At 31.2% G+C, this 25,505-nt stretch overlaps 3 protein-coding genes, 1 long non-coding RNA gene and 1 pseudogene across 5 annotated transcripts in view; 4 read left to right on the top strand and 1 right to left on the bottom strand.

Moving 5' to 3' along the window:
* LOC109340829 lies at positions 3,312-5,734 on the top strand. The gene is made up of 5 exons (XM_019578580.1): positions 3,312-3,722; positions 3,915-4,039; positions 4,814-4,905; positions 5,227-5,313; positions 5,392-5,734. Exons 1-5 carry the CDS (start codon positions 3,364-3,366, stop codon positions 5,494-5,496), a joined length of 768 nt encoding a protein of 255 aa, XP_019434125.1. The 5' UTR covers positions 3,312-3,363; the 3' UTR covers positions 5,497-5,734.
* Positions 5,979-12,394, bottom strand: LOC109340810. Of its 2 annotated transcripts, none has more exons than XM_019578559.1 (18): positions 12,233-12,394; positions 12,002-12,126; positions 11,574-11,757; positions 11,364-11,471; positions 10,397-10,461; positions 9,883-9,988; positions 9,365-9,448; positions 8,716-8,862; positions 8,511-8,639; positions 7,948-8,015; positions 7,794-7,827; positions 7,614-7,698; positions 7,206-7,273; positions 7,001-7,114; positions 6,891-6,926; positions 6,697-6,783; positions 6,282-6,373; positions 5,979-6,148 (listed from the first exon to the last, which is right to left on the bottom strand). In XM_019578559.1, the coding sequence occupies exons 1-18, from the start codon at positions 12,347-12,349 to the stop codon at positions 6,052-6,054; spliced, it is 1,746 nt and encodes a 581-aa protein (XP_019434104.1). In that variant the 5' UTR covers positions 12,350-12,394; the 3' UTR covers positions 5,979-6,051. The 2 variants fall into 2 exon arrangements, with proteins under 2 accessions (XP_019434104.1, XP_019434098.1); XM_019578553.1 differs by having other exon boundaries at positions 11,574-11,761; positions 12,006-12,126.
* LOC109340849 overlaps positions 6,128-25,505 on the top strand; it is a 22,007-nt gene continuing 2,629 nt past the window's right edge. Inside the window, exons 1-2 of the long non-coding RNA XR_002106849.1 lie at positions 6,128-6,244; positions 23,557-23,560. This is a non-coding gene — a long non-coding RNA (uncharacterized LOC109340849). The remainder of the gene's footprint in view (positions 6,245-23,556; positions 23,561-25,505) is intronic.
* LOC109340837 lies at positions 13,190-14,222 on the top strand (annotated as a pseudogene).
* Positions 17,867-22,496, top strand: LOC109340822 (homeobox protein SBH1-like). Its single transcript, XM_019578571.1, has 4 exons — positions 17,867-18,747; positions 19,048-19,297; positions 21,125-21,357; positions 22,201-22,496. Exons 1-4 carry the CDS (start codon positions 18,481-18,483, stop codon positions 22,396-22,398), a joined length of 948 nt encoding a protein of 315 aa, XP_019434116.1. The 5' UTR covers positions 17,867-18,480; the 3' UTR covers positions 22,399-22,496.

The raw sequence follows: 25,505 nt of genomic DNA, 5'->3' as shown, positions 1-25,505 counted from the left end.
TGAAGACTCCACATGCACTCATCCTACCTACATAACATTGAGGTCCCACTTACTCAAAATCTTCTACCTTTTTTCTTTGCTTTTTACTATTTTCACTTCCAATATAATGAAGTCATAGAATGTTTTTTTTCCTCAAAATTGGTGGGTTAGTGCTAGCTACAACAATAAAAACAAGATTAAGTTATTGTTTTGGTGTTGACTGTTTAACTAATTTGTTAAATATGCCTTTCTAAAATAAAAAAAATTATTAACCTTTTTCACAACATGTGTTTTAATACTTAACTATATAATAATTAGTGAAGCTTCAATTAAGGTTATTTAAATATAAAATTACTTAATTAATGTTTAGAATATATAAGAACTTCATTAAAAAATGAAAACGATAGAAAACATTTTAAAATTGAAATAAATAATAATAATAAATGACTAATTAAAGTAAGTTTGTAGAATAAAATTGAATGTATCACTAGAATGGAGAAGGGAGTAGGAGTTAACATTTTGGTTGGTTCTATGGTCCAGAAAATTGGGTTAATAAAAATCATTTCCATTCTTGTCTAATACTAAACTTAGATTTAACTTTGACACTAAAAATAAATTAAAAGTCTAAATTTTTTATTCTTTTTTCTATTAAATAAATTACAAATTTAGAAATTTATTTCTATCTATCTTCACATTTCAATAATAGACTCTTTAATACTAGAGAGGATCTCATCTCGAAAATTACGACATATATACTAATTCTGGTTACAGGACGCCCAACAATGGCACCACCAGCTCCATTTATAGCCTTTTTATATATGTATATTCACATTGCAATTTATATTTTCATTTTTATTTTGTTGGTGAATCACTTTGGTTGTATCATTGATTATATATTGTTAAATTAAAAATATGGATTCATTTGAAATGAATGGTTTAGTGGTAAATGAAATTATTGATTCCACACCATACAATAATTCTTGTTAGGTGAGAATGGGTTCTACAAACATGAATCTGGAAATAGCTTTTTGTACACTTGATAGCCATGAAAATTATTGGGGAAGCCAAAATAGTAGAATAGACTAAGGTGACAAACACTGATACTTTAAACTTTAAAATATTTTCCTAGTTATTATTCATTAATAAATTAAAAGGTCACTCTACTATGACATTTGTACTTACTGCTATTCACACTCTAAAATAGACTCATTACTAACCATGTATACAATAAGTTTTTTTGTTTTTTTGTTTTACCATATCACAATTTATTAAAGTGGGATACGAAAAACCATTTAAGAGCATAGTTATAAAAACCATACCGTACCGGTCGGTTCAACCAGAAAACCGGTGAACCGGTCTCCTAACAGGTACGGTACATGTGTTGAACCGGCCAAATATCAAAATCGGTCAAAAACTGGTCCAAACCAATCAAAACCGGTGAACCAGCCGGTTATCATTGTAATGGGTTTTTAAGTTTTAAAAAAAAATATATATATATATATATATATATATATATATATATATATATATATATATATATATATATATATATATATATATATATATATATATATATATATTTTTTTTTAAAACTTAAAAACCCATTACAATGATAACCCATCTTTCCAACCCTTCTTCAACACTTCAAGACACATGCTTATAAGGCATAGTTATATTACACATTTTAGTTCTTAACATTCGTGTGTAATCTTAGTGACATTTGTGTAATCTTGGAGTACTGTCTCAAGATAGGATTTGGTAGAAAAATATAATATTCAAATAAGACAATTTTGACTCATTGGTGTTAAATGTTAAAACTCTAAATTTATTTGTTTTATAGAGTTAGTTGTGAAGTTATGTCATTTATTTATATTTTGTGGTTGTTAAGTGATACTTTTGGATTGATATATGTTTTTTAATTTAGACTTTGAATTTTTTAAAGACTTAAAGTTATTTATTTATGTGAATTTTGAGTAGATTATAAATATGAATTATAAATTTGAGTATCTACCTATTTGAATTTTTTTGTTAAAGGTTTATATATATGAATATAAGTAGGTATGTCCGGTTTAACCGGCATGCGGTTTAATTATTGAACCACTATACCAATATACCAGTACCCTGACCGGTTTGATAACCGGTACGGTTTTAACAACACTGTTTAAGAGTATTAACAAATACATTTATGTCGAGTATAAGTGTAAAGGAAAATTCTCAAGTTATATAAAAATGAATGAATTGAATAACATATAAATGAATAGACATAAATTTAATGTCTTAGAGTTTTGAGCTAAAATATGGTGTAAAAAATGTGATAGTATGCCCTAAGTTCTTCCAAGAAGTTAGTTATATATGGTTTAAGATTTAGTTTCTCTCTTTTTAAAAACTACTCATCCCTCTCACATATATGTAAAAACAAACATAATTCATTACGTGGGAGCACATCTGCTGTTTTATAGTATCTGTCACTCCATGTACCATGAATTTGTGATTGGTCAAAAAAATACTTAGTAATTAAATTTTAACTTAAATATATTTTTTATAAATCATAAACCCATAACACGTAAAGTAATACAAACTATGTGACAACAGATATACTCTCGTCAGACATTTGGGGGAGCCTACAACACTTTCAAACCATATATGAGATATCCGAGTGAAGAAAATTAGTTGGTCTATGTGGCCAAATACGATCGCACAAATTTTTAACTAAATGTTACAATATATATTAATTAATTGATTCTTGCAGTGCAAGTAAATATGCCATTTCTTTGTCTTCTTTCCCAAGTAAATTGATATTATTTCTAAGTGCTCTCCTGCTAGGCTTTGCTGATAAAAAGTTGGGTAAATGTTCTTCTCTTAAAACTTTTGTCGTAATACTTTGATCATTAAAAAATTAAAAATGGTTGCAAAAAAAAAAAAAACAAAATTTGATCAAATGAATTTAAATTTCCAATCTTTGAATATTAATTTAAAATTTTTATATTTTGAAAATCAAAGTGATACACTCCAAAATTTAAAAAGATAATTATATGAATTACATCCATTAAGAAGATTAAAAACTACACCCTATTCTCTAAAAGTGTGACAATATAAAAATATACTAGTACATTGTTAACCATTCATCTCCAAAATATTATTTACTTTTATATAAAAATAATATAAATTATCAGTGGATAATAAAATATGTAAAACGTTATTTACATGAATATTAAAACCATATTTTTTAATAAAAATAGCCCCTATATTTAAACAATTTTCCACATAATAGTTTATATTTTTGTTCTGATCTCATCCAACTGAATTACCGAAGCTTTATATATCAGACAGAAACAAAAACCCTTCACATATTTTTGAATTGAGAGTGTAATAATAATAACAGAAATGAGTTTTCTTGGTGGTAGATTAGCAGGAAAAGAAGCTGCTTATTTTTTCCAAGAATCAAAACAAGCGATTACAAAATTAGCTGAAAAAAATCGATTCTCAAACCCAAAAACCAACAACAATAATAAAGTAAGAGTAGATGATCCTTCTTCTACTACTGTTGATGTTCTTCCCGAAATTCTAAGGCACTCTCTTCCTTCCAATATTTTCAAAAACGACACCGTTTCCTCTTCTTCTTTCTCTCCATCCAAATGGGTCCTTCCTTCTCATTCCAAAACTCAATCTTCAATTTCCTCTGATTCTCACAATCCTCTTCGTGCTTACTTTTCCCTTCCCCAACTCACCTTTGGCCCCAAAAGGTTCTTTCTTTATCCCTTTTTTAATTCATATCAAGTCAATTTTATCCCGATTGATAAAAAGTTGATTCTTTTGCGTTGGATTTTGAATTCTAGGGTTTTGGTTTTGGAGGGGTGTGTTTTGTGCTTTTTGGTAATTTCAAACATTTGATCATGTCTGTTTTTGATTTAGTTAATGTAATGGTTGCATTGCAGGTGGCAATTTCCTGTAGCAGAAAACTATGTTTCAGCTTCAACGGCTAACGAATTGCGTAAAGATAGGTATATCATACATGCTAACCCAGAGAAGCTTAAAGCTGCAGCTGAAGGCCTTGCAAATGGTACATTTTTCCATTCATTTGCTCCTATTCCAAAATTGTTCATAAAGGTTTTGTTGTTATTGTTGTATATCTGTGAACTTTATAATATAACCTGTGGGAAAACTGAGGCTACAGAGGAGACTTTCGATCCATAAGTTATGATCATCCTGTAATTATGTTACAGAATGTGATGCTTCAATTCAAGCTTAACTTTAAATGAATAGGTGAAAGTTGCAATGCATTATATACTTAGCGTCAACTCCTTTTCTCAGCGGCTGTGTCTATCAAGTTTGAATTGGTGAGGCTGTATAGTGGGGAGAAGTTCTGTTGCTTTGATTTCTCATCATTCAATTATATGAACTAAATTTAAGGATTCATGCATTCCCTGTAGCAGTAGAGAAACTTATGGTTGCGATAAGAAATTAACAATATTCGCAAATGTAAGTTAGTCATCCTCAAGTGTCAAGTATAGGGCTATAGATTGTTTGAGGCATATTCTTGGACTTGTTGATGATGTTATTAGAAGGGCCTTACAGTTTGAGATCAAGGTTGAGGTCTTTTATGATTTGAATATTGAAATTGTGAACAAGGGAGAGGGAACTAATAATGTGTAGGTGAATGGCTTCTTCATCAAGTTTAGGTGGATATTTACTTCATTTGATATGGTTTATCACTCTATTCTGACTGTTGCGTTTACTATGCCGATAATGATGTTGAAGAGGAAAAAGTTTTTGAAACTGCAATAAGAAGATGTCCATGTTAACTAATGCAATTTTTTATATTTGAATTTTACAGTTGGCAAGGCATTTATTGTAGCCACTGCAGTTGTATTTGGTGGTGCTGCATTAGTATTTGGTATGGTGGCTTCCAAGTTAAATCTACATGATGTAAGTGGATTTTAGTCATAGGATGACTCTGGAACTCAATTTTTTTGTGAAAGTAAATTTAGTTAAGTAATCCACTTGAATTGTTTCCTTGCAATTGTTCCATTTTCAGTCATTATTCTTCATTGACTATTCATCATGTTCTGTAACATATTTATGATTATAAAACTTCTTACAACATACTTTATTGCATCCCTTGTTAGTTGTTTGTTTCATTCATTGTTTTTCAATTCTATTTGCAAATTTTCTATCTTCTGCCACCCATGTTAATTATCCATCTCAGTTTATTGACCTTTTTATCCCAAATTTTCTTTGTATCAACAGATAAGTGATGTCAAAACTAAAGGAAAAGACGTTGTTGAGCCAAAAATGGAGAATATCAAAGAGCTATTTGTTCCCTTGAAAATATGGGTAAGTTTGACATTATATATGTGTTTGTACTTTTGCATGTTTCAATTCACTGACATTACTCAAAACTTGTGTTTGCAGGCTGAGAATATGTCAAGAAAATGGCATTTTGAAAGGGAAGATGTTAAGCAGAAGACTATTGTAAAAGAGCTTTCTAAAATCTGGGGTGCAAAAACATCAGATTGAGATTTACAATTTCTTGTATTTATTTATTTTTGGTTGCTTTGAAAATAATGGCACCATCCATGTTAATATATAGTTTGGATGGAGTGTGCCTCCAACTGTTACTGTGGCTGTAAAATGTTGAAGCTTGGGGAGGGTAAAAATAATATCTTGTTATGTATGTTAAGTATTAACAACTATTCTGAAAACTAAAATCTATAACAATCACAACTTAGTTCAATATCTAAGACACTAGGCTTGTATGGCTTGTTTTCGTTTAATTTCCTTCCCTTTTGTAGGTTAATCCGAAAATTTTCTGTGTTATGTCTTTGTTACTATATATTTAGATAATTCTCATTGTCAAGTAGAATCATTTGGAAACAAATTGCATCCAACATTTCTTGACAAACTACATTAGTAATAATTAAACAAAAATACATGCATAAGTCATAACAATTACATGCTTTCTTTCATATGTAACATGATTGTAGTACCCCAAAAAATAAATATGTAACATGATTGAAACAACATGACAAGTATTTGATTGTTGTTGTCTTGACTTATGTGGTTGCTAAGTTGCTATAGTTTGTAATCAAGACCAGCTCCATACTTCCAAGCCTCAAGATGTCTCTTCCACTGGAAACTTATCTTGGATGGTACTTTATTTAAGAATGGCCTTGCAATGCATGAAACATATGATGAGAGATTACATGACATAGAATCTAAGGGTATCCACATATGTAATTATTGGATCTATGTGCTTGTTTAATAAGTAAACATGATAGGGCCTTAATTTAAAAGACTATTACCTCACAACAGGATCAGCAAAGGTTGAGAGAAAGGTGAAGTAGGCAAGCATCAGAAAATGTCTGGACCAATCTAAAAGCACAGCAACACCAACCTGGAACAACAAATAGTCCTAAATCCCCCTATCTTGAAAAGGTTAATTCACTAATTAATTATGCAACTTCTATCATAGTTTCAGAAATGTTGATCTTATGTGAAAAATAGTTCCATATATACTTTACCATAAATGAATGCCATCTTAGGGAGAAGTTTCTGGTGTCAGTCTAATGAAAAAAATATATAACATATGATCTTTATAACCATACAGTCTTCTAGATCAAGCTTAAAATATTAATTTAATTCTCATTTGTGAAGCATCTTATAATTTATCCAACATAAGAGGGTTTTGGGATGATAGATAATAAACTCTTGAAGTACCTGTTTGAATATGGATGGTAGTAATTGAGGATTGGTTAACATGACCAGGCCTAGAGTCTTAGAAAGTGGCCAAAACTGTACAACATCCTGTAATAGTATAAGATTTATCATGAAAGTCATTATTGCAGGGCTAACACTTGGAAATAACAGATTATAAACCAAAAACATATACAAACAAGGACTACGATCTCCACCTGTAGAAATGGTCGTAGCACCGGATCCCCGAGTCTCTGAAAAAGTGAATGATGAGATTGATGCATAAGAGAGAATAAAAATAATCTCAGGCATGAGTAAGGAAAATCACCTGCATACAGTTGAAGTTGGCATATAGAAGTTCATTGATAAAATCTGCTGGAACATTGGACTTCTGTTTTGCTGACATTGCTCTTTGGAACAACCATGATGCACTTAAGTTGGGCTGCATTATACATATTCTTGGTCAGTTTCTCAGGTTTCATGTACAGATGTTGTTGGAACAATGAAAATTTCGACAGAAGCAGAAAAAGTACCATGTATGGGTTCAGAAGAGACAAGTTGTGCGAATCAAGATAATCGCCACTAATCGCTTCATGTATTCCTTCATTACAGCAAATTGAATTAATATTTTTCTGTTTTATCCACCCTTGTTAGTTTTACTTGTTATAATAACAACCAAAATCAATTTATGCCACAAAATGTTTACCGAATTAGGACTCATATCGTTCTAAATTTCTAATGTTGCTAAAAACAGAATAGAAGATACAAGAAAAATGAAGGTCAGTGTTTGACCAAAGCTCTGAACATCTAACAGATCGATAGATTCACATTAACATATCGAAAAACAAGCAAGTCCTCTCCAACAACATCGCAACAGATTTCCTCAACTAGTTTAAGAATATATTCTAGAAGTAAGTAGTTTCTGAGTAAGGCATGCACACCAGCTGACAGTCTCCCAAGGTGCCTGGTCAAGCTCCCGAAACCACCAAAGGAAACAGGTGACTGTATGCCACTAGCATCACCAAACTACAGAGAATGAAACTTCACTACTTTAATATTACTGGATACATCATAAATGGCCTAATTTGATAGAGGCTTCAAAAGTGTAAAACATAATTCACCTGTAAAACTCTATTAAAAGCGGCTGGTAGCGGGCTGTTGGGTGCTCCATACCATCAAACATTGTAATGAGTCATATTTTACAAGAAATGATAATCGAAGATATTATTAGAGGAAGTTTGTTTTCTTAAGTACATCATTTATACACACTAGTACCTGTCGCGATATGTGGGAAAGATGCCGTAGATAACTCTCAGTATCTCTAAATTCTCAAGTGAAACACCCTAATAAACAAAATTTGCAATTTGACATCACTCAGTCTGAGAGCAGCAAAACTGAACAAAGAGTATAGATGTATGCATTTGGTAACTTTAGATGTTTTGTAGCCTATATAACTGTACTCTGAGAATATACAACTGATGTAATAAAGTACATAACTTCATGGATTAGCTTAACCATTACAGAAAAGAATTGCTTAGAAACTCTTCAAAAGATAAATGGATTAGTGATATAACATAAGAGTACACACAATAATTTTAAAACTTTATAGTTGATATACAGATAGTCACTATCAAGCTTCTAGTTTGGTGGTTAAGAACAGAACAACCAAAGAGAAAAAAACTACCTAGCATTATAGCTACTTTTTCGTAGGAAGAGAAAATTTATCGGAGAAAAATGAAGGGAAGTGCAGACAGGGGGCGGGGTATAAGAATGTCTTCCAAAATGGAAAAATCAAAGACATCACAGATTCAGAACTTAAAGATGAAAAGAAAACTAACCTGATATTCTGGCATCAAATCCCAGAAATCTTCTAATAATTCCTCTAGTTTTGGAGATCCCGGCTGAGGATCTACATACGTGAACATATAAGTAGTGCGATCTAAAGGCCCTGAGCCAGTTGGAAATGCCTGTGAAGATTTCAGTGAAAAATGTAAAAATAAAATAGAGGGATATTATTATTCTATTAACACAGTAAGAGTTTACCTCCCAAAAATATTGTGCATTTGAATTTCCAACTTTCTTTACTGATGAACTGCTGTATATGACATCACTAGTGGAGTTATTATTAAAACCACGAGCACAAGTTCCGACGACAAGGCAAACACCATCAGGTTTCCTCCCAGATCTTATCTGTAAAATCAATGCATGTGACACTGGAAAGAAGCTTCAGGAAAAGGTTGTAGTATTCCATAGTTACTTGTGTATCTTTCATTAAATAAATTTGGCATATGGAGAACTTTCATGAATTGAAATTTTTATTTTGTCAAGAGAAATGTGAGTCTCATTCTGATTAAAGTTGAATAATAATTTCGGATGAAAAGAAAGAGATCATCACTTGTATATCCTCTCAGTCTTGTAATCATTAAAGAACTTAGTTGGCTACTTATTTAACAAATGTTGCATAAATATAAATTGGTGTATGTACACATGCACTGATGCAAGTGAATATGTCCTACATATGCATAACAGAACATACATCAGAAAAACTTTCTGATATCCAACTTGAAGACAACTCATATGTATTGTGAGCACACTCACAATTGTAGAAAGGTGCACATTCCATACAATAATAACATGGTGAAAATCATACAATAGATTTGAATGCAAGAATGGCTAGGAATATAATCCTGACCTGTTTTACAACAGGGGAAAAGTTCCCCATGGCATCAACTATAAGACGAGACGTCAAGATTTTGTCCCCGGAAAGTTTCAGAACCTGAAAGGAAAATAGTATATGTACTCATGCTTCATATCATTGAAAACAATAGCACTATTTTCTCCAAAACCAATTTGCATTTAGCTATATCTACTATCTAAATTGTAGTCTCAATTATATCTCTTTCAAGATATGAGATATGCCTAGTATCTTGGAATCAAACACCATAATTCTCCCGATCCATAAATTAAATCATAATTAAAATTCTCATTTAAAATTTCCCAGTCCTACCTCAATGAATCTACTGTGTAACTTTTTCTATAAATCCCTTTTGCTGCTTATTTCCAGTTAGATGCTGTTTATAAACTTGAAGATATCTAGAAAATATCAGCATGGGCTAATTGTCCAATTACGATGATTCATCAATGATATGATTAGTAACATGCTAAGACTTAAGATTGCCCAGAATAACTACTTGCACCAGGTAAACTCACCGCAACATCCTCATATACATCAATGCCCGAGACGCTGCGGCCCTCGAAGATTTCTCCACCAAGGGAGATAAAACGTTCCTTTACAATTTCTATAAGCTTTACAGGTCTGCAATGGTTGATAACAAAAACAACAAGGATAAAATAACTTGCAGAGGCAAGGTCTAGATCTCCGACAGAATACTGAATTTTATACTCAAATTGCTTTGTTGTAAACTGCATGCATAGAGTAAAAATAAAATGCATGTTTACGAGAGTTTAGCCTAGATAGGCATTCAAGTTATCCATGCAAAATGAATGTTTCAAGCTTTTCTTTACATCTGCTAGCACTATTCTTAACAATGCTACATCTACACCGAGACATATCACTACTGCAACAAAGTTTCTGTCGTCTCTTGATGTGGACATCCAAAATACACTTACTAAGAAGCAATTGTAAAAGAAAAGTATTGACTAGATAAGAACATGGATAAAATTATTTGTTCGTATTGAATTAGTTTACAGGTAGGAAACTAACGAAACACCGAGGTTAAGAATGTCCTTGACCCAAATATCCCCTTTCCTTTCAAATCCACATCTATTCTGCAAAGTCCATGAAATAAAAAAAGAAGTGAGCTGAAAATAAATTAAAGGGAGAGAGCAGCCAGCATAAATCTTGAAGAGGCCACAAAAGATAGACTTGACATCAAGATTAACACAGCTTTCTGCCCATTATATAAACTTTAATTGAGTTTTCCACTCCACAGGGTCAAATCAAGCAAGGTTTAAAAGTTATCTTGAAATACTGACTTTATAATTCTTACTAAGTAAGCAACATTTGTGATGCCAGGAACTTCAATTTTCACATGAAAAATGCAGAAGTACTTAAATCTCAAGTATTTTGAATTTTATTCAATGATTAAATAAGATGAAAAGTATTCAATGATTTAATCCCAAGTCTAACATAATAATCACATGTTTTCATATGTACCATGATTGAACTACACATGACAAGTATAACACAACGAAGTATTTTGAACTGACATTCATGAAAGGCAAAAATAATAGAACACTTATTTACCCATCCTGCCTAGTGAGATAAAGGCTTGGTTGTTGTTGTATACTAAGCTCCTCGGGTACTTCATTTTTGAGTATCTTGTAAGATTGATTGAGTTTCTGTTTTATAAGTTTATATACAAAAAATAAACATCGTTGGGACCAACAGTTGAATTTAAGCTGTCAATAAGCAGATGACATGCTAATGTTTCGTAATGTTAGGTAACAAGTGTTCGTTTCGAGAAATATATCTCCTGTAGACAGTATGCTCTTTGAATTGTCAGTAGTAACAAACAAGGCCTCCTTATTAACCATATTTTGGTGTGTTTAGGCATGTGATGCATGTTCAAAGTGACTTCAATACATTACTTATGGAGTAGCAATACCTAATCAAGATGATTCTTGCTACTTAGAGATTGGCAACTAAACAGAAGAAGTTTAGGAATTACAGGATTGCATTTTACTGATGTGACCCTTTCGATATCATCTTCTTCCAGGACTCCAACTTCGGCAAGTTCCAAGAGCTCTTTTCTTGATATATTCCATTCCTGCTCCCTCTAGTAATCATCAAAACAACACAGACAAATTAATTTGTTCACCCAAGGAATTTATTGACACCTTTTCTTACTAGAATTAGTATCTCAATGCAACTAACTTACCCCTTTTAGTACATTTCTTTCCACAACGGCAACTCGAAGGCCTCTGGCACTCAAAGCTGTGGCAATGAAGATTCCGAGAGTGCCTCCACAAACTAACACATCATATGAGCCTTCTGCTTTGTCAGCCAGGCCCGATGAGCTAAACAAGCTCGGAATGGTAGAGACAACTTGCTGAGGTTTTTGCACAACTGCAGTATATACATATATATAACATATTAGAGTATTACCAAATATATAGATAACTCTTTGCATAGATAATAGGGTATTTGGAATGTTTTCTTCTATTCTGCAATCTACTTTATATGTGTGTTTTGACTAATAATTACAAAAAATATCATGTTATTTTCATTTTGTTTCCTATGACTAAAATCTTTGTTTTCATAGTTCCTTCACAAAATCTTGGAAACATGAAACAAAATGAAATGAATGTACCTTGTTGAGGTAAGCATATATTAGACCAAAGCTGGTCTAATCTCTTCAAGGCTTCATATGAGTATGCTCCACCAGCACCACCAACTTCTCCTCCACTCACAGAAACACTTTCCATTATCCTCTAAAACAAAAAATAACCAAATTTAAAGTGTCAATATTCATTGGAAATGGACTTTGCTATAAAGAAAAGAGAATGCATGGCATAAGATATAATGAGAAATTGGTACCTGGGTTCTGGATGGAACAGCATGAGTTCTCCAAAGGAAGGATCTTTTGCCACATTTATTATTCTGAGATATTATACCAATACCACTAATGGGTTGTTGAAGCTGAAGTGATAACATATCAATGGAATATGATAATAAACAATGGAGCAATCAAAAGTAAAGCAACTCTTGCTTTTGCTATCTCTTTCATTTATCATTAAAAAAAAGACAACAAATTTGCGCACCACAACTCAACACGTTTAACCACATAAACTGTATTCTTGTTTTTTCTAGATATTAATATGCATATGTGGGCAGTGTTTTTCTAGATATCTTTGATTTGACATTCATATTATATGAAGCACGGATACCGATATGATACGTATTTGATACGTTGATACATATTTGTTTAAAATATTGGATACCATACCTTCATGAATATGCATATAAAATAGTAAAAATTCATTAAAAATATAGTAGAATAATTCATAAAATTGATAAAACGTATCCTATATTATCCTATTTTTGTTAAAAAATATTAGATATGTATCTTCATCTTTGATTTTTTTATCACTCTAGGGATAAGAGAACCACTTATGAGGAGACTATCATGTAAACCCTATTGTGTTGGATTTTCTAGAAGTTCTGAGTTACTACTAAGTTTATCTATAATCTGAACTATTGCCATTCTATCACAACACTGAAGATTTTAAGGTTAAAGGAAAACAAAGAAGAACACTTTGTGAGTTGGAAAAGCAAAAGTGAGAACATGAAACAGTTTGAGACATTACCAGTTCATAAAAAGTGTTGGATTTGAAGACTCTGTGAGAGATTGGTTTCCATCTCATAAACCCTCTTTGGGTATTGAGGTTTATCCCAAAAAAGTTTCAACCTTTTTATATATCTATCTATTTCTTTTACCGTTTATCAACTTATTTATTAGCACGGATATGTTGAAGGTACATAACCGCGGTAAGTTACCCTGTCAAATACTGGTATGTTAGGGGTGTATTCATTAGAATTTCTATAGCTCTCTGCATAATCATTTTTAGTGTTGCTTCATGTAGGCTTGAATCTGCACCATAGGAGAAATACCCAAGGATATAAAAATTTCTTGTTTGTTGTAATTCATTCATGTAATTACCAATTATTCTTCTTTTCTTTTACTTAAACTATAGGTAAAAGTTCTGTTCATTCCTCAAAGGGAACCAATTCGCAAAAGAACCACGAATTGGTACGATAGAACCAATTTGCAATTCGCTACCAAAATGAGTAGAAGAAGCCAATGTATTGGTTCATTGAACGTCTTCAATTTTGTTTTATGATCTTGCAGGTTTGAGCTATTTAGCAAGGGAAGCACGTTGAATCCACACTGTTAAAAGACATGGCATGCTTGTTCGCAACATCAACCTTCACCTATTCTCCTGTTAACATCAGTACCAAGCAAATTAGAAAGTCAGGTAATGCATCTATAAGATGGAGAAATCCTTAGAGGAACTGTACAATGTGAAGGTAGAAAGGAAAGTTTCTCCTGAAAGACTAGCTCAGCTTGGAGTTTCGAGATGGTCGATGTGCAAAACTAGAAAAGCCAAGTTGCCTTGGGACTGGCAGGTGGACCAGCTGGTGTACATAGAAGAAGGGGAAGTGAGGGTTGTTCCTGAAGGGAGCAAGCGTTTCATGAGGTTTTCGGCAGGAGACTTAGTCAGGTACCCGAAGTGGTTTGAAGCTGACCTATGGTTCAATGGTCCATATCATGAACGCTATAGTTTTCGAGCATACGGTGACGATGATTGAAGCTGCCATGACGGTCACATAAAGTAACATGCCTTCTCCTTCTTATTTGGTCAATGTCCTTAAGTTTTGTAATAGATGTGTTTTATATTTTTCCTGTTCTAGATGTCCTACACTCCTACTCCTACCAACATAATTGGTGAATGCTTGGGATATTTTGCCATCATATAATAGAAATGTTATTCCTAAATGCTTCTGTTGTAGTAGTATTTCATGTTGTGGTATGCTTTGCAAAGCAACATAACTTCCCAATGAATTTACCTAGACCAACTTGGAAGTAAATTCAAATGACACATATTGTTCAAGCATTTGAAAATTTGTCCTGAAGCTGAATATTTGTTAAGTTCAGACTTCCAGAGAATTGATTCATTGGTAAGTTTAACAATGCCAATTATTGTGATGTGTTGCTTATCTAAGAAGGTATTGATCCATATAATCTATTCTCCCCCAGATCTAGCATAATTAGCCTTGTGCAATTCTTCAATGAGAAAGGTAAATGCCCACTTAAGCTATTAAAACTTGAAGTTCAAGTCATGATTCCATAGAACATGAATGTCTACTGATAAAGCATTGCCACTCAAATCAAGAAAGAATGAATCACTAATGATTTGAAATCACTCCAACAATGCTACCATGATAGATTATTATTTGAGACATAATATGATTAATGTATCAGCCCTATTGTTAGCTCATAAAAACAAATGAGCTTCTAAAAAATTGTTTTTTTTTTTAAAACGCACTGCGTAAAAATGGTCGGATTGAACCTGCAAATTGATTCTTAGCAAGAACTACATGAGGGCCTTCAGAAAAATCATAAGGGGGAATTTGGAATTGTACCTGTGACTCTGAGATTGTTGTGTGAAATATTCATGTAGCCTAGTTCTTATGGCTTGTACCCAAAACCAGATTGAAAAAATTGCTTCAATCTGGCTCATTTGATGAACACAATTATGCAATGCAAATCTTAAGGAAAAAGTTACATGACATTTGTGCTGAGGAGTGTTCTAAGCAACTTATGAACTATGCTAGTGGAAACTAGAATCCACTCAAAGGATCCTTCTTCTCCCATTTCAGGGGATTCAAGTGAGCTTTGAGGACAGTATTCTGAGGTTTATATTTTAGTTAAGTGTGAAGTTCTAGAGTAGAGAAGAGTAAAAGAGCTTATAAGTGAAAAGGTTCATGAAACTGTTGTTTTAATATCTTGGTTTAAGATATTGTGTCTCACTTGTGGTTCTCCAATCTTGTCATGTAACAATTAAAATCTATGGTGATCGGATGCTCCTAGATCTTATCAGATTCAACTTTACTTTGTAGTTGAACTTCAATAGTTGTATTAATTCAATGCTTGAACGTTGTTTAATATTCAGATTGATAAGGAAAATGATTGACAAACATAAACAATATGATTATTTTGAACAGCTTATTTTTAACGTGGTTTAATTGAATCGATTCTATTTTGCTAATGGACTAGTTCAATTTCAATTTGAAAGGAAACACTATTTTGGTTTAAACCAAACATAACTGAATTCACTTGAATGAACCAAAGTGTCAATTTCAACTTGTTAAATCATGTTTTCCACTAGTTTAACATGCACTACCCATAATGTTTTTTCTGTATATATATCCAAATCTTGTCAAATTTTGAAAGTATGAATCTCTTGATCATAATGTTTTTTTCATGTATATGAATTGGAGTGTCCCACAAAGTGGGTACTTTTATATAATATAGGCTTCTTTTGCTCTTTTCTTTTCCAATCAATTTTTCCTTACCCTTCTTCTTTCAATTTTACTATTATTTTGATTAGATTGACAAGACCCTTCTGACATGTAACATGGATTCCAATTTGCCAAAACGCTGTCGTGTAGCTATGATTAACCCACTTTCCTAGTGGCTATGGCTACCCTAATATCATTAACCTAATTCCATCATCTAAAAATGTTGATCCCATTAATATCATATAATTATCATTAGAGTATGTTTACAAAAAATAAACATATAAATAATTATCATTAGATAGTAAAATTATAAGAAGTGTATAAAATTATAAGGGAATAAGATTGTTAGGACAAAGATGTTGATATCTCACATGGGTGATGGGTGTGAATGGATGGTTGATGTTTGATTCCTTTCAATCACAACCAACATCTACCACCAATAACCAAAACCCAAAGTGCTATAGTATTCATTTCCAATAACAAAATAAGTAATTAAATAAGAAAAGTGGGTTAATTTTGTGGGGGAATATTTAAGAAAAATAATATTTTGATATGTGAAAATTTAGAAAATTAATAATGAAAGGTATAATTTTGTGTGTTATATGTAGTTTTCTGATAGAGATTTTGTGTAACATGTTTTTTTAGTGCATTATTTAATAGCGTATATCTCATTTACACAATTAAATCCTTGTAAGACTCTTTGCTGAATAAAACATAAGTTAAAATGTATTTATTTGAAAAGGAGAATATAACTTTTTGAAAGTTAGTATGTGGATAGGTACTTTCCTTAGCTTTTAAAAAGATATAAGTTCTTTTAGTAACTCATCTCCAGTTTTTTTCTAATTTTTGACCAACTGACATTTTTTTACATAAACTAAATAAAATATTACATTACCATTTTAAGTCATGTTACAAATTTCCAACAATGCATTGGTATAATACTGAAATACTCTTTTAAATTAATAAAAAAACCAAAAAATCATGTATTCAATTCATGAGAATAACAAGTTATTGAAAATAGCAATCACACCGAAAGGATAAAAATTTTACTTTTAATAATACAAAAAAAATTATGTTACAAATTTTATTACCAGTTTAAGTCATGTTACAATGTCATTTAATTGTACAACTAATTTTCCTAAATTTTAATTCAACTAGCTAGCCTTATAAGTATCAAATTCCAATTAAGATGTGTTTGCAATTGCTTAACATGTTTATTTCACTTAATGTTTAATTTGTATGTCATTGAGAGGCTTATAAATGAAATGACATGTTTATTTAATCTAAAAAAAATCAAGTTGTGTATCGGTTAAGGGACTTTTTATCTAACCTAAGAGGTTATAATTCTCTTTACATTTTTTATTAGTTGTTGATCTATCAATTATTTCCAATTAATTAACTAGCTTACCATTTATAAACTTTCGCTCTCTTATTTTTTTCTTCCAGCATTCAACTATTAATCTTCAATTTACTTTTTGATGATGGTACAATTTACAATATATATCACCTCTTATTTTCATTTTAGATGATTAACACCTTTTCTTTATTAAAAACCACAACAACCTGTTTTTCTTTAATAAAATATGTTTATAAATATTTTTAAAGTTCATTATAATTTGTCATCATTTTCTTCCATCTAAAAATATTATATTTTTATATTTATTTATAGGAAAAATAATAGATCTTCCTATCAAATTATTTTATAAATCCACCTATATATAATACTTTTTTATCAATAACTAGTTTATAAAAGACAAATAACAAACTATTTTATACTTATTTTACATACAATTTAAACAGGTAAATTATTTTATTAACGTATTTAAATACAAACATTAATTATTATTCTTTTTCACAACCAATATGGATAAGTTTACCTTCACATGAATATCAATTTTCTAAAAGATTATGAGTTTCTTATTTTCTTTAACTTACACCCTTTTTATATTTACTTCATAGTTATCTACTATCTAATTATGATTTCTAAAACAAAAATATTGTCATTACTATTCATAAATGTATATAACCTTAGAGTAATAATATATATCATATCACCATATCTAGGATGTTCAGATTCTGAAAGAACTAATATATGATGTTGCGACAAGATACATAGATTCTAAACCAAATATTCACAAAATGTTTAAAAAGTGGTTGAAGAATTAAGAGTGTGATTTACCTTATGAAGAAACAGCAAAATGATGATATATATTAGTAGTGCAAAGACCTAGGTAAATATAATGGAGTTTCATATATAGCATAGTATACACCTTTCATTGGGAAGGAAAAGTCTGAGTTAAGTTGCAGGAACACACACGTTAACCCTCTCTGTCTCTACCTGCAATTAACACTCACAAACTGCTAGTTTTGTAGTGTTAATGTGTAAGAGAGAGAAAGAAATTACACTGTTTATGTACAGAAAGAAGAAAAAGCAAGACTAGTAGTCCCATTTCCAATGGAAAACTCTGAGTGAATCTGATTCCACCTTTTACAGTCTATAGAGACTATCACCCAAAAATCCCTCCTGTTCTCACTCAACTAATTAAACAAACCCATTTAGGCTCTTTGGATTTTTCTACTAAAAGACTCACATTTTTTGCTTCAATTTCGGGAGTCCTCTCTGCACAATTATTTGCAGTACCCTTTTTTGAGAAACAGTATAAGGTGGGGACTAGTTAGTGAGTGAAGCCAAACAAGTCTATATAATTTATGGTTTTTAACTGGTGTGTGTGAGAGAGAAAGGACTACAGAAGTTTTTATATATGATAGGGTTTGAAGGGAACAGTTGCAGTGAGTTTTCTTCAATGGACATGATGAACATTGAAACTAATAGGAGGAAGTTTCTTTCTATGCCTCTGAGCAACAACAACAACAGCTCTGGTACTCAAGGTCATAACTACAACCAGCATCAGAATCACACCAACAACAACAACAACAGTTGCAGTAGTAGTAGTAGTAGTGTGAGGGATAAAATCATGGCACATCCTCTCTTTCCTCGTTTGTTGTCATCTTACATCAATTGTCTTAAGGTGATGAATTCTTAACTCAACCCTTGTTCATGTCTTCCCCTTTCATGCACTGTTGTAACCTAAAATCCACCGATATGACACTATACACAAATATGATACAACATCGACATGAAATACAGCAAAAGAAATACAAAATATTTAAGTATATGAATTTAAGTGTCCAAGAGAGTCTAATGAAGATACACTACAGCTATTATAATGAAGTATATGTCTCCTTTTTAGTTAAGACCAACTTGAACTTTTGTGTTATACATCCTCTTGTTTTTTTAGGTTTTATCTTATTTTCATGTTTTTTTGCAGGTTGGAGCACCTCCTGAAGTGGTGGCTAGGTTAGAGGAGATATGTGCCAAATGTGATGAATCATCACATTACAGGACAGGAAATGGTTCCACAGGTGAAGATCCATCACTGGACCAGTTCATGGAGGCATACTGTGAGATGCTTATCAAGTATGAACAAGAGCTCTCAAAACCCTTCAAAGAAGCCATGCTTTTCTTTTCATCAGTTGAATGTCAACTTAAGGCTCTAGCAGTTTCAACAACAGACTTTGGTGATTACCCTTTTAATCATTATTTCTTCCTACACATTTGATCTGACTGTGGAGCATTTATATATATGGACGGTTTCTTAGGTGGGGAAGTGCACCATGTTACAGTCATAGATCCTTGGAAATGAACTTAGGAAAAACTTTTGGTTAAGGCTAAATAATGAAGTAGATGATGGATCAAGGTTTTACTTGCTATTTATGTATTCAGTAGTAGCCCTTCCTGTGTTTCAATGTCTTTAAGCCCTTAGTGGAAATAAACTGGTAGCCTTGGAAGGATCACCTAATTTACTAAGCATAGATCTTCAGAAGCAATGTCCTTCAAAGCTTATTGGTATCAAATATGAATTAGGTTAATGATAAGTTGATAACCACACTGATGATAGTGCAATTAATAAATAAAAAAGTAAATTGAACTGGTATTCTTGAGATTCCCTAAAATTGCATAGGGTGTCGGTTTAATTTACTCTTAAAAACCTTTACCTACACATTTATAATACTTGTTTAAATTAATTGAGTCTGGTAGCAATATTAATTTTGCTCCAGGAGTATCATAGAATTTCTGAATAAAAAGATTTGAATATCTCCTGAATAAGCAGTTAGTTGACCCTCATATCATAAATAGTGTGATTTGAGAGATAAAGGAACTTGATTTAAAGTTAAAATTGATGTTAAGATTGTGAATGTAAAGGGTCCATGGTGTTTTGAACTAGGTCAAAAGGTTTCAAAAAGATTGAGGCAAGATTATTGCTTGAGGGTAAATCAAGAAAGTGAGGATTTGCTTTATCATTAGAATGATGAAAAGTTTATTCAAGACCCCCAATGCTTCCTAATTAAGTAACCAATATTAAGATAATTGATAATCTAGATTGTAGAGTCTAGACAGCTTCTCGAATATTTTGAAGGGATTTTTCTGTTCTTTAGTCACCTTGGGTTTGCCACAATATTTCACACTTTTAGTGTGTTGTCATCTCTTGCAAGGTATTAGTCCTTCTTTCTTCTATCTAATTCTTTTACTTCATTATTGTAGATGCATCGTTTGTTGTCATAGTCCTTTCTTAGTAAGAAAAAGGAAACTTCTTGTCTTGTCTTCATTTCTGTCATCTGTTTTAGTTGTCAATTTGTACCCTCTGCAATTTGATTCTCAAAACACTAGTAAATCTTTCATATGTGTTTGGTTATTCTCAAAACTTCTTGTCTTGTCTTCTCTATTGTCATCTGAAGAAGGGTTTCATCTTTGATATGTATTAACTTATTCGTTGGAGTAATATTCATGGTTGGAATTTCGAAATGTCCTCTTGTAATAACAGTTTGTCATATGAATGAAATTGTCTCCATGATTTAGATTTAAATATATACTAAATGTTTACATATATATCTTAGGAGAAAGTTGCAATTTTCTTTGCTATGTTCTCTCAAATGATAATGGGTATTGTCCAATAAAGGAATTACTAATCAAATCTCTTTTGACATGTATTTACCATTCTTCATGTAGTTCATTTTCATTTGATATAATTCAATATATGATTATTGTTAATAGCATATTTGTATTGATCTAATAAATAGTATGCATATATTGTATGTTAATAATCATGATGATTGTTTTAAATTGCAATTCTGGCTACGATATTGCAAAATCGAAAGTCCCCCCAACGGCCGTATCTACTACAATTGTTGTACTTGTAACGTAACCACAATCACGACCACAACTGCAATGAATGCACATAGTTTAATGATTTGTAGAATGGACACATATTATGCATGCATATTTAGTTAGGTGAATCACTTAATTTTGCTAATAGCTCTTGTACTTTGTTGTGATAATTTTGAAAGGTGAAAGTGGACCATCTTCACAAAATAGGGCTGATATTGTTCATGAACACAACATGAATACACAAGCTGAAGAGAGAGAACTAAAAGTGCAGCTTCTGCAAAAGTATAGTGGATACTTGGGTGGTCTGAAGAAGGAATTTATGAAGAAGAAAAAGAATGGAAAGTTACCAAAGGAAGCTAGGCAGCAGCTACTAGAATGGTGGAACAGACATTACAAATGGCCTTATCCATCGGTAACTATGTTTTATGTCCTTAATATCCAATTCTTCACAAAAAATATTCATATTTTGCAGTGTTAGATTGTTCTTCATATTTTTCCTAACTTTAGATATTTAAGCATGGATCTGAAAGATGGTGTATGGTTATTATTATATGTATATACAATTTGTGTCAGACTCCTGTACAAGGGGTGGGACAGTTGTGGGAAAAAACATTGAAAAATCAAAAGAGAATGAAGTTACATTTGTATCTTTTAATTTACATTGAAGTTACATTTTTATCCTTAAAAATTCACTAAAAATTCACTAAAAAATACATTGGCTTTTCTCTGGTAATGGAGAGGAGTCTGACTCGTACGATTTCTAACCAATTTATTAGTTTATTAGAAGAAAAACATAATGAAGCATCAATTATTTTTTCTAATTTACATTTAGTAGTAGTAAATTTTCTAAAAAGAAACCTACTGTTATTTAATATAAATAGAGTATTTGAAAACAAGTTGTCTGATCTCAACTGAGGAAAATAAATTTAATAATGTTTTGAGTGTTTTAATTATGGATAATCTAGTCAACTAATTTTATTCATTAAAAAAGTTAGTGGAAGAGTTTTCCCCAATTAAATGGGTCTCATGTTTTACTTGAATTAGTAGAATTGTAATTGATTTCGGGATATTTATCTGTCTTTTAATCTAAAAACTATATTGGTTTCATAATTTGTTTATTAGAAAAACTATATATTTTTTGTTGGTCAAATCTTAGTATGTTAGTATTTGTTGTGGGCAAGACTCGAACCCATAACCTTCTTCTTTGTTTAATATATGAGATGATGATTGTGAATGTGATTGGGTGAAAATGTAGGAATCTCAGAAACAGGCACTTGCAGAATCCACAGGCCTAGATCTAAAGCAGATAAACAATTGGTTCATCAATAGAAGAAAACGTCATTGGAAGCCTTCAGAGGACATGCAATATGCTGTAATGGATGCAACAAACTACTACATGGAAAATGTTATGTGCAAGCCATTTCCTATGGATGCCATGCCTATGCTTCTGTAAACAAAATCCTAGTTTGTATGTTGCTGACATCTTAGTCAAAAACCCTATCTTTTTAATTTACCTAAGACATGAAGTTGCTATAATTGATGCATGTTTTGCTTGACATACATTGTGCAATTTTCCATGATGCCCTGTACTATATATAGTGCATCTATTGGATTGAGCTATCTGACTTATGTTATTGTCTGCACTGTTTTTTTAGTACAAAAAAAAAAAAAAAAACTAATCCGGATTGAAAACGTATGTATGTAAAGACAACCAATAAAACATTGTCAGCATATTAAAAATTTAATTTCAATTAAAATTTAGTCATAAATGATAGTATGAGAAAGTATAAATGCACTTATCATTTACTTATAAGTTAGGGTTTTGTCTTTTTGATGGAAGGTTACCTCCAAAATCCACACCTAGGTTGCAACATAGGTTGTAGTATTTCAGCTTAATTTGTACACTATGGAGTCTAATGAGCTAGCATTGGGATTATATTTTTAATATCACATAAATACTTGTTTGATTCCAAAGTAAGTTACCCTAACTTAACATCATTAACTTTACACTTACAGTAGTGTAGCATCAGCATGCTAAATAAACACTTTTTAATGCCCATATAGTTTCCCCTAGAATCAACAAAACTTTGGGTTACATGGGATCCATTTACACTTTAATTAAGTTACATTCAATTTCAATCTTCATTTTCTTAAATCCAACAGATTAAATGAGTAAAACTTAAAAATTAAGATTTTTTCTCTCTCTCTTATCACTTATTTCATTTAACTTTATGATCTGTTGGATTTAAGAACAGTCCGGTTTGGCTTCTTTTCTGTTTGACTAAACATTGATTGTTACGTGTATGGCTTGTGAAGCAAACCCTATCAAATAAAATAGGTTTCAGGTTTGGAATTTTGTGAAACTAGCTTTTTAAAAGACAATTATTATTTGCCCATTCACTTGTTTCATTTTTAAAATTTGGTTTAACTTTTTTCTCTCATTTCAGTCTTATTAACTTTACTTTTTGTTGTCATGTCACCTATCTATAAGAATGTTGTGTGTCACTTTAGCAAAAAATAATACATGTGGATTAATGTGAGAATAGAAAATTAGAAATAATGTTGAGAACCGAATTGGAAAAATGAAGATATGAGACAAAATTGGAAAAAGATAAGTTAAAGGAAGAAAAAAAATGTATTTTTGTCATTTTCTTTCTTCTAATGTGAAACTCAAATATTTAAATTCCTAAAATTACATACTAAAACACTTTAATTTGAGTCATATTATGTTATATAGAAAATTTTGTATTTGTCATCCCATGTTCATACACCTATATGAGAGTTCAAATGATTATAATTCTATTCTAAAAGTCCTTAATAAAGTTTAAATCATTTTCCTAGTATTATATTACACTCTGGTATACTTTTGAGTCATATCAAATTTAAAATTTCACAATTGTTATATCATTTTCATACACCTATGAGTATCAAAGTGACTACAATTTTTTTTAAGACAAAGCTGCATCAACACCCAAATTCATTAATAAAGTTTGCAGAGCAAATACAAAGACCAACCTCAACTAGAAGGGAGATTAAAAATTAGAGAATCTATAATTTGGAAGACCAAGCCTATTTGTAGTGTAATCTTCTAAAATGAAGCTAGAAATGAAATCCCACCAAGAGTAAGAATAAGAAGATACTCCAAAATAGGCTAGCTTATAGGTGAAATTAAAGCCTTGCAATCATTCCACTTGTTAAACAATTTCTAATTGACTACAATTTCATTTTACAAGTCCTTAATAAGGTTTAGATTCATTTTCCAGTATTAGATTACACTCTAAAACATACATATTTGATTCATATGTTGTCATGTATAAAGTTCCACACAATTGTCATCACATGTTTATACACCTACAAGAGTTCAATTAATAATAATTCAATTCTACAAGTCCTTAATAAGGTTTAAACTCATTTCTTAGTATTAGATTACATTCTCAAACATTTTTTAGTCATATGATGCTAAACACAAAGTTTTACACTTGTCATACCATGTTTATACACATGTGAAAGTTCATTTGACTACAGTTACGTTCTACAAATCCTTAATAACATTTAAATCATTTTTCTATATTAGATTACACTCAACACTATTGAGTCAAATATAAAGTTTTATAACAATCATATCATGTGTCATACACTCATGAGCGTCCAATTGATTATAATTCTATTCTACAAGTGTTAGCAACAAGTCCTTAATAAATTTAAATCATCCTCTAGTATTAGGTTACACTCTCAATATAAAACTATGATCATGTTAAACCCGATTAAATCAGAATAAGATGGGAATTGAACCGAATGGTTCACTATGCTTTGTTTGGTTTAGGGGAGAAAATATGATGAAAGAAGATGAAAAGAAAGAATATGAGCAGAGAGAAAGAAATGAGAAAATAAGTTGATTGTAAGAATTATTTGGTATGATATTTCCATGAAAGAATTAGAAGAGAAAGAACTATGTATTTATCAAATATACAAATTCACATCGTATAAATAATAATGAATAATTTTAAAAAAAGTCTTTTCAATCTAACTTTTCTTCCCATTTTGGAGAAGAAACAAAAAGTTGTGGAGTCCCTTCACTTTTAATTTCTTTTCTCCCCACTCTCTTCTCTAAAATGAGAGAAAAATGTTCTTTCTCTTTAAACTCTCTCTTTCCATTCTCTTACTCATCTCTTTCTACTCTACCAAACACACCCTTAAAATTAAAAAAAGAAGGAACAATACTAATACTCTAATATTGTTTTATTCTGGTCCCAAAAAACATGAAATAGTGTTAATTAATTATAATTATATTTAATTATTAATTATATAAAGTTAGTAATTTTATTTTTACCCATAGAAATATGCAAAGGGGGAAGTGAAGATGTTTTCACCTTAGTTTCAATGGAATGACTGTATTACCCTTATTATATTTAAGAATATACAACTTTACCCCAACGCTTATAAGGGTTGATGTTACGGTGTTCTAACTAACTGCAACTTTGAGCCTCCACCGTCTGCTGCTACAGGTTTCTTCATTTCTTCTTTCTAAATTCTCTCTCTCTCTCTCTCTCTCTCTATATA

This window comes from Lupinus angustifolius, chromosome LG02 (genome assembly GCF_001865875.1).
Source record: "Lupinus angustifolius cultivar Tanjil chromosome LG02, LupAngTanjil_v1.0, whole genome shotgun sequence".
NCBI classification, from domain to species: domain Eukaryota; kingdom Viridiplantae; phylum Streptophyta; class Magnoliopsida; order Fabales; family Fabaceae; genus Lupinus; species Lupinus angustifolius.
Note: the sequence above shows the minus strand (reverse complement) of the source record. Positions and strands in the feature narration are given on the sequence as shown.

Coding starts and splice junctions, on each gene's coding strand:
- LOC109340810 (XM_019578559.1), bottom strand. CDS start 12,349: ATGTTATCACTTCAGCTTCAACAACCCATTAGTGGTATTGGTATAATA. Junction 8,863..9,364: donor TTTCCCCTGTTGTAAAACAG/GTCAGGATTATA, acceptor TTGATTTTACAG/ATAAGATCTGGGAGGAAACC. Junction 7,274..7,613: donor CCTTGGGAGACTGTCAGCTG/GTGTGCATGCCT, acceptor GCTGTAATGAAG/GAATACATGAAGCGATTAGT.
- LOC109340822 (XM_019578571.1), top strand. CDS start 18,481: ATGATAGGGTTTGAAGGGAACAGTTGCAGTGAGTTTTCTTCAATGGAC. Junction 19,298..21,124: donor AGTTTCAACAACAGACTTTG/GTGATTACCCTT, acceptor TAATTTTGAAAG/GTGAAAGTGGACCATCTTCA. Junction 21,358..22,200: donor ACAAATGGCCTTATCCATCG/GTAACTATGTTT, acceptor GTGAAAATGTAG/GAATCTCAGAAACAGGCACT.
- LOC109340829 (XM_019578580.1), top strand. CDS start 3,364: ATGAGTTTTCTTGGTGGTAGATTAGCAGGAAAAGAAGCTGCTTATTTT. Junction 3,723..3,914: donor CTCACCTTTGGCCCCAAAAG/GTTCTTTCTTTA, acceptor GTTGCATTGCAG/GTGGCAATTTCCTGTAGCAG. Junction 4,040..4,813: donor AGCTGAAGGCCTTGCAAATG/GTACATTTTTCC, acceptor TGAATTTTACAG/TTGGCAAGGCATTTATTGTA.